The sequence below is a fragment of the Numida meleagris genome, chromosome 2, assembly GCF_002078875.1.
Source record: "Numida meleagris isolate 19003 breed g44 Domestic line chromosome 2, NumMel1.0, whole genome shotgun sequence".
NCBI lineage: Eukaryota > Metazoa > Chordata > Aves > Galliformes > Numididae > Numida > Numida meleagris.
Window position 1 is genome coordinate 18,725,829 of NC_034410.1, and position 16,485 is coordinate 18,742,313.

Sequence of the window (16,485 nt, forward strand, 5' to 3'; positions counted from 1 at the left end):
TTACTGATCAAGTTAGTATTTATAGAAAATTTTCATAACAGAACTTGGGATACCAGTATTTCTTTTCTGGGAAGTGTCCATCTCCACCCAAGAGCAGACTGTGTTAGTACAATATTCAACAAACTACTTACTGATGTATCATGCATAATTTACAAAAACTATTTTGAAAAAGAAAAATAATAAGACTGCTTGTTTCCAAAGACTGCCACAATTTGTATATTGCTAGTGAAATAACATATAAGCAGATTAATCTGTTTTGTTTTCTTTAATAAATGGCTAATCGATATATACCTCCAAGAGTGATATATGTTGGCTCATCAGGAAGGGCTTTTTGTTTTTAAGAAAGGGTTTCATTTATTTTTGTCCTGGGGAAAAAAATTTCTAATCCAAACCCAGGAACTTGTGGGTGATACAGAAAGATGGTATGCCTATTTTTCAGATGCCAACACAGTAAAAATACATCAGTCAGGACTGTAGATACAGTCATTGTTCACTGTTTCAGTACTCAACATATCCTAAGATGTTGCACAATAAGGTTAAAATAAGAATATATGTTCCAAAACAGAAGAACACAGAACATTAATACAGTGACAGCACAAAATGCTAAACAAGCAGCAGTCTAAAGCAGTCTAAAACACAGAAAACATTTTCATGAATGTTTTAAAATATAATTTATCTTATTTTTGGTTACCTGTAGCTTCACCAGATAATCAGTAAATATTAATTAATACCAGTGCCCAACGTATCGCAAGCATGTCAAATGAACTCATGTTACACAGGGCAGAATCTAACTCAACACATTTCAAAGCAAAACTCTACAATTATGTTGCACCAGTATTAAAATGCAGCCCTCTGCTGTTCTTGCTAACATCCCTAATAATCTGATAAATTCATTAGAGTCAGCTCCTAAGAAAAATCTGTTACAAATGTGTTTCACAAAAGAGTGAACTGATGCAACAGATCTTTGTTTTAATGTGGCAAACTCAGTTAAAGATATTCATGCTAGAAGTTAACTGGCTATTGAAAATCAGGGAATGTACAGAAGTCATCTTATTTGATGGAAATATGGGGTTTATTTAAAATCTGTTCTGCTGAAACAGTTTTCCTTTATTTTTAACAAAGCGTTCAGCAAGAGACTGATTGGTGGTTTGTCTGTAAGATACACCTTCTGGAGAAGCTTATGCATCCAATACATATCAACATGTGTAATTCTTCCTTAGCATTTATACTTGGTTATAAATATGGTTAATGAAGAAATTATTCAGAAGCATGAAAATGCTGTTGATTTCCATGGTGGTACACTACAGACCCTACTGCAGAAAATACTGGTGACTGAAAATGATAAGGATCTAATATTTTTTAAAAGAGTTCAAGAAAGAATAAAATGTTTTATTTGGCTAAACATGACAGCATCCAAAGCACTGGCAACAGCGTCACTTGGCATTGTTTACAAGCAACATGTACAGTCTTTTGTTACCTGAAGACATGAGTAGTTAAAAGCAAATGAAGAACAGCTATGAACACTTCGAAGTTTTTTTAAGTAGAAGTATTTAGTTTCACAGTTTGGCTGCTACCCAGTGTCTTGATAATGTTTTCTACCAAATATCCTAGAAATATATTCCAGTTTGCTGTAACAGGATGTCAGTGGTATAATTCTGCCACATATAGGGTTATCTGTGTAGAGACACTGGCTCTTCTGGAAACTAACAGTACCATTTACAATAGCTGAGATACAAAAAAAATTGACTGATGAAAGGCAAGAACATTTGGTTGGTAATTTATACATGACAATAGGAAAAACTCACACTAAACCACCAAAACAAGTCTGCACTTTTCCACTGTTTTTTCTCATCTGTAGATTTTACATCAAGTGAATTAAAAGTTTAAATATTGACTAAATAAAAAAATCACGGATCTTGATTCTTTGTTTTGTGAGTGCTGTCTATCTGATTAGATTCCAACAATGATTTCAATAGACTGAGTTACAATGAAAATAATACCTTGAAAAAGATAGAGATATAAAGAATAGGCACGCACCAGAGAGGTGCATTATATGAATTTGTTAGAAAAAAATTCCTCAGACATTTAGAAGGCCTTCTAAGTCTGTCCTATTTATTCCATCAAAAAAGGATAAATACTGTAGCAGTTTCATGGACACAGTGAGCTTAGGACCATTTGTTTTAGTGTTTTAAATACTTGAACAGCTCAATTAATCTCTTCTTTAATTCTAGGGTAGCTGCATTGTTAAACTGGGGCAATAATCATAATGATGCCAGCAGCAGGATGAACACAGGTAGTGCCGATAGAAACTTACCGATTTCTGCTTCTGCTTAGCTACAGCAGCATGGAAAGGAAACAAAGAACAACAAAGCATGCATGTTATTGGCTTGTCAAAGGACGCAGACAGTTAACAGGACTAGAAATGTGACGCAGTGCAGGTGAGCAGGTGGACAAATGGGAGCTTGGAAGTCGGTGTTACCTTCTTAAAGAAGGGCATTCTTTTCTCTTTGGAGTGGGGTGATGTTACACTGTTTGCACTGGGTTTGGGGGAGCGATGGTTTGCTGGAATATCATTTTCTTCTGCATCTAAGCCAGTGGCATCTATGTCTATAGCTATATACAGACAAACAATTCAGAATTATCAGATGACAGGGAAAGCAAAAATAGGTTAAAAAATAAGAAATAAAGAAAAACAAAACTGTTGAGAGTGAAATAAAGATTAAAAAATAATAATAATAAAATAATTTAATCATGAATACAAAACACAATAAAACAATGGGAAGAATTTAACGGCGCAGTACAGTAGGTTTAGAAAACATGAGGCAATCTGTAACAGCCACTGTAACACTTTTCTCTGATCCCTTATTACAGAATTAAATCAGACATATACAGAATTAATTTTACAAAACAGAGGAAGGGCTAAGTTCTTTTTTTGTTAAACTAGTGTAAATCCAAACTATTTCACTGGAATAAATAACACTTTCACCAATATAAACCACAGAACTTTGCCAGCAACATCTGAATTGTTTTATTATGATGAAAGCTAACTCAAAATTTGTATCATAAATTGAAATTCAAAATGTAGTAATATGTCTTTAGCAAAGCCAAAAAACAAAAAATAATTTTGGGGGCCAAAATCAGCCTAGCTGTGGCACAGTAATATCTACATCTGTCTTACGACAGACTACAATTGGTATTCTTTAACCATTTTAATAAAAAATGCAGAGTAGGCAGAAGATACATTTATTAGAAATAATAAAAGAAGACCTCTTGATAGTCAAAACTAAAAAGAATGGGTAGCAGAAGAGAGATGTAGGTAATCTGAAAGACCTGATCCTATGTGAAGAGTGAGGATGTAGGTAGGCCAAAATGGAAGTGAAATCAATAAACATCTGCTTTTCAATCTCTTCCGCAAAGGTATAAACAGCACACAAAGCTTGTACATACATATAAAATATCTACCTTTTTAAATAAGTAGCTAACTACAGTATAAGCAAAAATCATAATGGAATCAGAAATAAACACATTTTAAAAATACAAGGCCAGGTTATTCTGAGGGAAGGGTCCAACAGATACCTGCTAACTACCTCCAAAATAAACAAACATCTGAGAATTTCATAAGCTTTCTTTTTACAACATTCAATCCTGATCTTAGGTGCTGTCTTCAGAAAACTTGTTTAGTGCATTCAAAATGTACAAACATGCCATACAACATCACCCTTCTGCACGAAGATGTTACCCACCTCTTGACACTCACCGCTAACAGGCTTCTCTTGCCCTGCCACTATCGTGAACTGAAAGTATCTCTAAAGAATCTGTAAACAGCATCATTTGCATAGACTTAATCCAAACCTAAAATGTATCACTGTAAACTATTATGAAACCACATTAGTGACTTGCTTTCAGCTGCTTAATGAGCAAGACATCCACTAGTATAGTGGCATTTGCCAATTATACAAAACATGAATATTTCTGTCAAGCCTGTGTACAGCTACTGATTTAAGAGACACCTGTGACAGCAACCTCTTCAAGTAAAGAATAGTTTCCCATCTGAATTATCTACACATCTAATCCCATGATCCTTGACAAGCCCTGAGTTTGCAACTCTCCCTTTGAGTCTGACCTTGTAAAGAAAGACTGTGTGCAGATCTGCAGCCTGTTTCTGTACTCCTGCTCCTAAAAACAGCCACAGAAATCACATAACACTGTCTTCTAGCAATAATGTTCCTTCATCCTCTCCATAAATACAAGAAGAACATATTATCTTGTCTGGAATGCAGGCCAGCACAGATGCTATAAATCACTCATAATCAGGTGTATTAGAATTCCTTAACTTGCGTGTTGAACTAAAATCAAATCATCTGTAAGGAAAACTGGGGTTGGTAAGCTTTTCCTGTAAAAGAGAAATGCAACATTTTATCAGCTAGTTATTGATATCTATTCTTTATTCCCAGTTTTCCCGCTACATAATGTCTGTGTCAGTTTGTTGCTGGTTTTTTTTTTTTTTTTTTTTACTGCTAATTATCTTTAGTTTGTTGTGTTTTTTTTTTTTTTTTCAAACTCATTGTCACCATTATCATCATCCTGTTTGGTGGTCAGTGGGGACTGTATGCATTGATTACTATGGATTATTTAAGGACAAAGGGGCTCCTCTTCATGTTTTTCAGTGGTTCTTCACCTTGTTTAAATGGGAAAAAAAAATACCTTACTCAAAGTTGAAATATGTAATTAACTTATTCTAGCTATCATTTCTTCAACTCATTAAACAATTGCTGGTTTTGCCAGTTATTTCACTTTCACAAAGAGAAGAACTGGGAACAGCAGAAATATATCAGGTTAGAATTGAACTTCAAACAATCAAGTCTTTTTCTGCAGCGTTAGTTACAAATTATGCTTCTTTCATCCTTCTTAGGATGTATTAAGAGAATCAACAAAATATCACAAACCCCAAATCTTAAAATCATAGAACAAGCTAACACATACTACTCATAAATATTCTCCAAATCTTCAGTGTAACTGAATCAACTTAAGCACCTTTCCTTTTTTTCTCAAAAAAAAAAAGCATTTTTCTGAAAACCACCCTCTGAAGAAATGACTCAATGCAATGAAAATTACAGCATCACTAGCAATTAGTGCATTGGGAACATAATTATGCTATCTCTTACCTCTAAATTCTGTGAAACATTTGGAAAATTTTGTATGTACTGCTATCTAAGTGTTTGCAGTATATAAAAATATTCTAGCATTCCAGATGTTCTATTTACAAAATTACAACATAGATCCACAGACGCTTTCTACTTCAAAAATGCAGTCATTGAAGCATGGGGCCTTGACAGTAAACACGACAGCTTAAGACCTTTGTAGAAGAAAAGATTAAAGTGCGTTCTACTGACTTGTAATGGACAGGTATGTATATTTTCTTACAAAAATGGTTGATAGAGAACTTAGGTGGCATTTTGGTGAAACAAACTGTAACTGTAATAAACTTGGTCATTATAAATAAATTCATGGTTTCACCAGAAAGACAGACACATTTTTCAGTTACTTTAACCAAATGAGGCTACTACCATAATTTGATTGAACTCCTCTGTCTCTCTCTCTTAATGTCCAAGTAAATACTTTAAAATCTTCATGAATATTTTAAGATGCCTGCTCTGTAGATCATCCTCCAAACAAATTAACATGATTGGAAAATATTCATCTTTACCTCAACAGACAAGATGTTAGCAATATTCATAGTATTTTCTGATTTAAAGTATTCCAACTCTCCATTTTCTTTCTCAGAAGTAGAGAAAGCATCCAACAATAAAGCAACTGAATTTGAATATATATTTGGAAATAATATATTTGGAGCTAATTCCAGCACCCTGCTCCAACTCATGATGAATTTGCTTGAACCTAACTTAACAGAAGTTAAAATCTGTCTATTCATGCTCTAAATTCAGAAAACTATTCATGGGAAAAAAAAATTCTGTCATAAAAGCAAAAAAACAAAACAAAACAAAAAAAAAACTGTATTCAAGAATTACGTGAAGTGGATCATTGTTATCAGAACGGTGATACTGAAAGCTCCTGGTTGTTGATGCTACTGCAAAAGCCTCCTGGGAGTTTTTATTCTTTTTGGTGCTTCTTCTCCTTACTAGAATGTATATCTTATTCAGCAGGATTACTTAGATACTAAGCCTTTAATTTTTCTATCACGAGACAATCTCAACATTTTACTAGGTCTCTGCTATAAAACTTCATGGAAAAACAAAGAATGAAGGAATTAGGGGGATTGTTAAGAGCCCTATCATTGCCTAACCTTGATGGCATTAACCCTTAACTACCCAAAGCAGCCTTTCAGGGCAACACAACTGCACAGGAAATAAGAAAAATAGAACTAAATGTAATATAAGTTTTAACAGAGGAGGTGCCTGATCCTGTAAACTGAAGGGCTCATGACCTACTCACCAGATGATGGAGGTGTCGATTTTCTTGAACTAGGAACTATGTCACCCAGACTGGATGAAGAGTTTCCTCCTGATTTACTGCAGTAAAGCAACAAATTAGTTTGAAGTTTTACAGCTTTTTGAGTATTTATTCTACCTTATTTATTTTTCTAAATTAGCTGCTAGCCCAGAAGCAAACAGTATTTCTCACAGTAGCATAAAATAGATATCTTACACAAAATCAATGTACACTTTGAACACTGAGGATGTGCAAACACCAATCATGCTCCTTGCTCTGCAGCTTCATTCTGTTGCATATGCTTTTATGGCCTTATGTCCTTAATGTGATCTAGCTATTAATGACATTAATATAGTTTTTAATATTATTACGTATTACTATGATTAATTCTTATACCAAGGAGTATACATATTTCCTTTAACAAAATAGTTATTAAGACTGCCCTAGTGAAACTGATAGTATGCTTGTCTAAAATATTTTCAGTTTATGTAAAAGTTTGTTTGTTATTTTGGTACAAACTTACCACAAATAAGTGTGTCAAAGGAAGTTACAAACAGTCTAGGATTAAGTCAAGTTCTGCTTTGTGAAAGCCTATTCAAGCTGTGCATATGAAACAATATTTTTAGTAAGTTTATTCCAGTTACGGTAATGAGAAAAACACTAAAATGTAAGAAATGCTCTCTCTCTTTTTAAATAACTAATGTGGCAGTACTAGTTGACACTTTCCCCGTCTTGAAATATTAATAATCACTAAGTAAATTCATTTGTAGTGTATGGCAGTGTTATCTCAAGTGTGAAGTTCTGGAGAATGAAAGTTTTTACAATCTGGGAAGAGACCAAAATGTTGGGTCTGACTTGGCTGTAACATGTATGCTAGGAGCAGAGCAAGGAACCTGACTTCCTCCTGCTGAGGACAGGGCACTCATAGGAAAAGCATTTAAAAGCCAGTGAATACTGCTGAGCAGTGCTGCGTCCTGGTCCCATCCTCTTGTAGACATGCTCTTCAAACACTGCTGCCCTTCCCATCGGAGTAGAAAGACTTTCTGACTCCCCAAATGTTTCCCAGCTGTTCCCCCAGTTCCAGCTCCGTGCCAGTTAGATATACTACAAATATTCCTGTTTTCTGCATACCCGAGGAGAAGCAAATGGCGTTTGTTCTAACATGTGTTACTATCTGATGGAAAACTACTGCATTAAGAATTCCATAGTAAAGACCACATTATTACTGTCTTGAAGTATTGAACAAAAATGTTTATATACTGAAACTTTACGTAATGATGGTTGCAGTCAGAGACAATGAATGACTTGGCACAAAACTTCCATCATAAAAGCAGTATTTTAACAGCTGTATTCAAATGCAATAAAGTTGACAAACCCAAATATTTTTTCCTAAGAGCTTAAGTTTATGAGCAAATTCATCTTAATATTTTCTTTAATTACTGAAATCAACTTTAAAGTTGTTTGGTAAATATAATACTGTGAAAAAAAGTAACAAATAGTATAACATTTAGGGGGATTGATTTCTGTGCTCACACGAAGTAAATGTACTAACTCCATCACAGATCATCACAGACCACCAATCTAAGTATCTGCATTCCCTCTGTAATTGCAATGACATTACTAATTGTATAAATAGATATATTTTTCATTGATTCAACATTCTTTAACTGTCAATCATAAGAATTAAAGAGATGTATAGCATACACAACCTTAATTTCCAAACTAACTGTTACAACCAGCGCTACCATTTTTAATGATTTCTTCTTGTTACCTGGAGTAGAATTTCCCTTGCTTTGCCTTCTGTTCATGCTGCAGCCTCATGTTTTCTAGTTTGACTGGGCTTGGTATGAATCCTATTTCACAGCCTTCTTTTACCAACCGTCCTATCCACCAGTCATTGTTAAATTTCTAGAGAATGAAAAGAAATAGAGTCTTGTACTATGAAATTACTGTATTTGTGATCATTTTGTTAATATTTTTGACTTGCAGCTAAGTCATTTTATGTAATTCTTCCCTGCGGTTAATCACTGTACTATGTTATTATGGCAATGAAGAATAGTGGTAATGTTCAGAAATGCATAAAAATAATTATACCTTGCAAATTATTAAAATGCTACAGTACTTAAGCAGAAACTTTCCCTCTCAAAACATCATGATTCTCCCTGGCTATTATATCCTCCCATTTCACTGTCTTTCTTTCTGCTTTGCAGCCTTTGCTCTTCATACGTGAGTTGCTTTTGCTCTACCTTGATGCTTCTCCTTGGTGGATGCCAGAGATTTCTTCTGATCTGCACTTATTCACTGCAACAATTTTTAAAGCTCTGCAATTAATCTATTTTTTCTTATTCTATTAAACTGAGTTCTCTATTTAGAATTAAAATACCACATCTCAAACTCCCCTGCTTCTCTGAACTAATATTTTATGAAGTAGACTACATTCCACTTCCCATATATGCTCGACCTGTAGCTCATATGATCTGTATTTTAAGCAGAAAGGCATAAATCCACAAGGAATGGATATCTTTGGATAACTAAATACAATTATACAAATGCAAAAGACATTTCAATTAACTGAATTTCAGCTATATGAAATATGACACAATGGCTATTCTAATTCAGTAATAATTATTCACATACACATAGGGATTTTTTTTTTTGCAGAGTTCTGTAGAGATGCACTATTTCCTTTTCCCTCCATTATTTATTACCTATTTTTGCCTGAGACTAGGTCACACTTACGTATAGCTCTGCATGCAAAAGCGTATGAGTTCCATGGGAATTACTACAGTCACATAAGAAATTTGGATAGTCTAGATAATTTATGAAGCTATAAGAGAACATCTGAATGGGAAGGAAATTTGCCTTTCTAAATCTGAAGTTATGAAAATAGCTATTATAGTACATATTTAATAATTAACAATAATAATTAACAAGTGCATAGTTAGGTGTAAAATATGCTAAATGTGTGGGCTCACATGAAATAGAATTAATTTTACTAAGAATACGATGTTGGTGAATCAATGATATAAAACCTGGTTAGTATAGAAATGCTGTGATGATTGAAGAAAATTTTATGATGTTAATAAAAAAATAAAGATTCAAATAAACACAATTTTAAGATCATAAAATATAACTGGTGGTATAATATCTTATTCATCCAATGGGGTGCTTTAATGAGTAAGGATACCAGCAATTGATAGGAAGCTACACTGGAACAGCAATTTATTGAAGCTATATTAATTCAAACACCTTATTAAAATTGTAAACTTTCACTGAAAAATTCTAACTAAAGATAAGCATGAGCATTTCAAATGTGTGGAGGAAGACCAGTCATTAAGCCAAGAGACGTTGCCATTAAATAGATGTGCGCTGTGTTCTACATGAAGTCTGCAAAAGTAGTATCATTTAGCTTGTTAAATGATAGAGATATATAATTAAAAAAACATCATTAAATTAAAATCTGAACAGACAGTATTCTTTTATCCTGCCCTATAGTGCAACAAACCACTACTCAACAAAACCAATTTTAAAATATCTAATAGAAATACTAAATCCATGTGAATTTTTTGTTCTTGCAAAAACAAAAACATGAGGAATTCAATCCTGTAATGACTGAAAGCTAAGCGTTTTGTCAGTATATGAAAAGGAGGATAAAGTAGTTTTATGACAATACCATACACAGAATCATAGAACGACTTGTGTTGGAAGGGACCTCAAAGACCATCTAGCTCCAGCCCCCTTGGATACATAATAGTTCCTAATTTTAAGAAGCAATAGTGGAAATCTTGGTAGTGATTAGTGATATATCCAGCTCTCAAGGTGCTGGCTGAGAGGTGAAGGATTCTCTGTAAAGACACCTGTGCTTGAAGAGCCAGGTGAAACACAAAGAGGAATTAAATGCGAAGTAAAATTATGGCCACGCATTTAAGCCCTGAAGGATTCAGGAGAGTCTGTGACGCAGTAGAAGAAATCCATCATCTGTACATGCACTAAGTTTTAATGAATCTAACTTAATAATAAAAACAAATTTCCCTCACATACAATCAGTGCAGCCGTTTTCACCATTGCCCATGTAGATGTTGAATTTAATTTTCCTTGCTTGAGCCCTCTCAGCAGTACAAACTGGAGAGCTGAGTGAAGGAGGAGCATGCAGTGTATTACAGAGCCCTGGTGAGAGAGCAGGCCAGGGCCATGGCCACAGCAAGGGACAGGCAGGACAGGAAGGATACGGTTCAGGGCCTGTCAGAGGTTTGGTCTGCCCAGCAGCAACTGCTGCCAGATGTGGGAGCACAAGGCTGCCGAGATCCCAACCCTCGTCTGCATCCCTGCTCCATTCCAGCGCAGCTGGATGGTCAGCTTCCCCGAGTGGCTCAGAGAGCAAAACAGTTTTGATTTTTAAAGGCAATTAGTGCAGTTCTTGTTGTATCACACCTGAGGCTGCATAAAGAACTGCATTTTAATCTTGTTTTCCATTCCTCCCTTCTACATGCATCCAGAGACAATATAACATGTCAGCTGAGCTAGGCTTCTTTTCAAGACATTTCTGAAGATTCAGAAAAGTTTGGACAAGTCTTTCTTTCTCATTATTTCCTATGTATTTTGACACTCAAGGCTAAATTCAGCTATGATGAAAAAGAATAAATTCTAACAGAAAAAAAAAATACTTACTACTGTTTCTAGTCCCCTGGAAACAGGGGAGAGACTTGATGTGAAGTCTGAGGTTACCAGATCATTTGAAATACAAATGGAATAGGTAATCATACAAAACCATTTAATCTAACCAAACTGAGTCATACTTTTCCAAACTCACTGTAAGATGCTGATAGGTTTTTTTTTTTCTCAGAGACCCTGTGCCAGCTCATCCCTACTTTTGTCACAAGAGACAGCAGAGCAATTCTTCTGCACTATCATCAGGCTTGAAACATATTTGCTTCACTATATATAAATTATCCCTTTTTAAAATGTGTTTCATATATATGGAAAATGCTGATCTCTAGTCATCAAGACAAAGGTATTAAAAGCCTAATTCCTGTGTTTCCTTACTCTTTGTCCACTTGTAGTTCTACTTGTGTATTAGGGAAAGCTTCTTGCTTCCACAAAGCACCTCCACTCGCAGAAAACATTATGCATCACCAATTGTAACAACTGAAGGATTTTTTCGCACAGCATTAAAAAGCTAGATAATCTAAAATGGGTGAAAGATATAATTCCAAGTGCATGCCTAAGTTGTTCTCCTCCTCAAACTAATTTTAGTTCCCCTGATCTAATCATCTATTGTCAGATGGACTATTTCATGGCAAAACATGGAATATGATCAGAAGCTGAGAAATCTCATAAAATGAAGAAATAATTCAGAATAGAGCAGCAGGGTGCTAGGAGGGCTTGTATGGGAAAGTTACCAAGATATTTGCTTTGGATTGTCTTGCAAGGAGCAGAGAAAGAAGAAGAGTTTAGGTGTTTGAAACGCTGTAAAATATGAAAATTTTCAGTTAAAACCTACAGAGAAATAACATCAATATAGCAAACTTGAAGTGCCTTTTTTGACAGTTGCTGTGTGTATCTAGATATAACTTCGGTTCTTCAGTATATAACTGTTAACAACATAATACTGCCCGTGTCAGGGAAATAACTTCCATGAAAAATGGGACCCGAGGATTTTGGGGGTTCATGTTAAAAAATGGTAGCACTGTCACTCAATCAGACCCTTAAAGAGGGTCTCTGCTTACTACTTCATTTTTACTTACTTCTTTAACGTGAAGAAAATCTTTAGCTTCAAATGAGATGGCCATGCCTGGGACTGGAACATCATCATCATGAGCTGCACTATAACCAACATTTGTCCGAACTGCAAATGCAACAGGTTTTGTCTGCAAAGAAAAGATAAAATGCATGAGGATTTCCCTCACAAATGTGCATTTGTAGAAATGTACACACAGAATGCATTCTGTAAGTTGTTTTTTTTAAATGACAAAAATGAAAAAGAACTCTCAAAATTTATGCTCTGTTCCTCTCAAAATGTTTGTTGATAATATGAAGGCCAATTCACATGAGGGGGATGGCTGATGCTTTGTTCCAAAGGAACTGAACCATTGGATATTATTTGTCTCAGGTTCATCCTGAAGGTCAAAATCTTCAAAAGTTACTAGCCACTGAGTGCGCAGAAAAATTGAAGCACCTAAAATCTCTAGTTGCCATTGAAAAGTTAGAGCAGAAATCTATTTCAAACGTATGCTGAATCAACACATTGTGAAAACTGAATATGCTAGAAATCACATTAGGAACTAAAGGAGAACATCTTTTTTCAGTTGTTAAAAATAAAAGCTCAAAATACAGCTTTGTGCTATAAACTACCCATTTAAATGATTATGAAGGTTCATGTTTACTTACCTCACACATTTATGGATTTATTGTAGCTACTAGCACTCTGAACTCATTTGGGATAAACCAAATCATATAATCACAGAATCATCGAATGCTTTAGGTTGGAAGGGACCTTAAAGATCAGCTAGTTCCAATCCCTAAATCAACAATTACAAATCCTAAAACAGTTGGTAATCCATATACTGTGCTTGGTTGTGATGGCATTGCACAGTTGACCTTCATTTGGCCAAGATTTATTAGTTCTGATCACAGCTCTACAGAGCTGTGTACACTCAGTACACTGAGGTGGGCATGCAACACACCTGCCTTGCAGCATTTTTAAGCAGTGTCCTTGCATTTGCATGGAACATTTTATGATGCTTTCAAGGCAATTATGAGGCCCCTACTGACTTTAGAAGGGAATGAGAACAGGGGAGTAAGACTTGAGGTTACTGATACTAGAAGTTTAAATTGCAGTGGTTCATTATGCTTCACATAGTACAAGAAACCTATCAAAAACATATATGAAAATGAGAATTTAGGTATACACAATAAGAGGCATGACATTCAAATATGATTATGGCCAAACCTATTGCAATTCAGCAATGGAAGGAAAAATTATAAGAATGAGGTACTTTCTAATTTTATTTCATGGGAATTCAAATCCCAAACTGAGATTTCAGCATTAGCACTAAGATCTTACCTACCTGTTGTATGCACTAAAAATATACTAAAATTTCTCCTAGACAACAGTGTTAGCTTTATGAGAAATGATTTCGTTGGTATCCATTTGAATACAAACAAGAGCAGATATAGTTGGTATTTGTCATATCTATCATCATGTAATGGTTTGGGTAAAGGTGAAGTATTTTGCTGAGACGACAAAACAAACAAACAAACAAACAAACTGATTTCCCACATAAGGAAGTGCTTCTATTTCTTCTTGGGATACTTCATGAATACAAATCTAAAAACTTGAAACCAAAAATCATACCATACTTTTCAGATCACCAAATATCCCTGATAGCTCCACCCAGCATGATTCTGACAACTTGTACAATGCTAAAGGACAGAAATCTGCAGCATTTACAAACGTGATCAAATAATGATGGAGACATATCAATAATTCTAAAGGCAATATCATGCTACCTGGCCTGGAAAGGACAGTTGGAAATGAAGGGAGAGAAGGTTCCCTGCTACTTAATTTAGGACTAATATGATATAAAAGCAAAGGGTTCCAATAAAACTCCTTAAATGGGGCTGTATTTGAATGAACTGCCACAGTCAAACAATTTACATCTAACTGCACATTCTAGGAAGAAATATTTAAATTAGGAGAAACAATTAGCTTTTTCACAACACTGGGTCATGACTGTTACTGTGTTCAAAAGTGAAACAGACACTTCCAATGACAATAAATTTTGGAAGGGGATTGAAGAATGGGCTTCGTATTTATGTGGAACTGCAAATCTAAATACGCATTTGTACAAAGAAAACATCAGGAAACCATCAGAAAAGGCTTTTGTCCCTTCTTTTCATTCTTCTGGAGTTAGTGGAAGGATACTAAGAAAGTCTGAGGAGGAAGTGCACTGCAGGCTGAAATTGGCAACATTTAAGCTGAAGACACCTATGGGTCACCTGGATAGAACTGTTCCACTACACACTCCCCTCTTCCCCATTTTTGTGACTGAGTTTATCTTTCTTGTTTAGCTATAGTTAGTATATTACAATATTGTATTTATTACTTTTTTGCAAGTCACCTCTTCTAGAAAGCAAAACCAAACCAATATACTTGAAAAAAAAAATCCACAAATTAGAAAAAATAATTAACAAATTAGAGTACTATGTAATAAGCTACAATAAAAAAGCCAGTGATTATAATAATAAAAAAAATGTATGTTGTCTTTCAAAATCCTACTGCCTTTACAACATGCTGGAGATGCTACTCAAGAGGTAATTATTTTTTAATATAACTTGACTGCATTCGCATTGCGTAACAGAAAAAAGCCCAAATCAGAAATTACATTTAAACCATAGAGACACACCAGTTAAGTGATTCTGATCAAATTCATCCATTAACAGGAAAATTATAAACAAATCTGTATGGTGATGGAACTGAAGAAAGTCAATTTTACTAGACTTTCTTATTAGCTACCACCCTTTGTTAGAAAGTGATAGCTACAATAATATCTACTTATATAAAATTGTATATAAGTAACGAATATTGCATATACATACATGTAACAATACAATCAAAAACTTTTAGTGAGCAATTTCTTAATACCCTGAACTACTCCAGTTTGATGCACAAGGGCACCTAACACAGAATTCTTGACGCCAGTAGGAAAGGCAGGTAAGTAAAAGTTAGGTACCCATGTCCTTTCATAAGCCCTTAATAAGTTCACCTTGTCATTAAACAGATGAACTGTTAGAATGGCATGAAAACATGGTTATGCATTCTCAAATACATTTCTAAAAATGGAGATTTATGAGAACAATCATCCATAAAATAAAATTTGGCAATTCCTCCATATCAATTTTAAAACATTGCAGTGTCAACACAAAGCAGATATGTCTGAATCCTAGCTGCCCAATCTCAGATCTGATTCCACTCTTCTAATATTCTTAGCTGTAGCAAACACAATTATCTTGTGTAAAAGACAGCCAACTATTACTGATCTAGGCATGCCAGGAAGAAAAAAAGTAGTCATACAGATACTGAATTCGCTGATATTTTTAAGGAAGATACTTGAGAAAAGCCAACACTAATTATTGTTTTTCAATATTCATACAAAACCCCACAACCTTCCTGAATTTAAAAATTACAGACTAACAGAGTTGATGCTTTATATGCTATTATTAATTTCAATACAGAAAATGTGGATATGAGCAAGCATTAAGCTGTCAAATCTCCTAAATACTAGTTCTTCAATGAAGAACAAAGAATAGAATATATCGTTCATTGTTATGAAGAATGAATTTTCTGTAAAACATAGTAAACTATCGTTGTAGAACTGTATCTCAGAACAAGAATGGAAATATTGAGAAGCAATCTTTGCCAAACACTGATAGAGGGGATAACACGCCTGCTTATCCTTTCTCACATTTCCTATGTTCTCTAGCAAATATATAAAAAAAAAAATACTCAGCAGGGTATTGTGTCTTACTCCTAATATTATCAGTGCATGAAGGACTTTAGGCTGACTAAAAACTATAAAACCTCTGCTGCATTGCAACCAACATACAACTTTAGCAAGCTCGCGTCCTTGACATACTTCTCAGAAGTAATCTAAAATTTCCTATTGGAGGGCAACATCTGACTACCCAAGAAAAAGAAAAAAGAGAAACTACTCTAAAACCATCTGAACATGAAAGTTATGTAGCAGGTAAAAATATCCTCTTTCCATTTCTGCTGTTGAAAAATTAATGTGAAAATGTGAGTAGGAAACAAAGCAGAACATGTAACTTCACATATTCACACAAACAGCTATGTCCCATTTTAGATATTTATCATACTGGTTGAAAGGGAGACTGAATTACCACATGATTAGACAACAATAATTAATCTAACTGCATATTTAAAATTAATTAATTTATACAATTTAAATGCTGGCCTTTTTACATAGCTAAATAATTATATATATATATATTTTATTTTGACCATATGTATCTCTG

General features: G+C 34.5%; 1 protein-coding gene across 9 annotated transcripts in view; it reads right to left on the minus strand.

The window, feature by feature from the left end:
• Positions 1 to 16,485, minus strand: part of CACNB2 (calcium voltage-gated channel auxiliary subunit beta 2) — a 237,209-nt gene that overhangs the window by 27,782 nt on the left and 192,942 nt on the right. For 8 of the 9 annotated variants that reach the window (XM_021388975.1, XM_021388976.1, XM_021388977.1 and 5 more), the window contains 4 exons: positions 12,195 to 12,317; positions 8,222 to 8,358; positions 6,454 to 6,530; positions 2,480 to 2,613 (listed from right to left, as the gene is read on the minus strand). In XM_021388975.1, the coding sequence (XP_021244650.1) occupies positions 2,480 to 2,613; positions 6,454 to 6,530; positions 8,222 to 8,358; positions 12,195 to 12,317 (471 nt within the window). Of the gene's footprint in view, positions 1 to 2,314; positions 2,335 to 2,479; positions 2,614 to 6,453; positions 6,531 to 8,221; positions 8,359 to 12,194; positions 12,318 to 16,485 lie in introns of all 9 variants that reach the window. The other variant, XM_021388978.1, reaches the window with a different exon arrangement.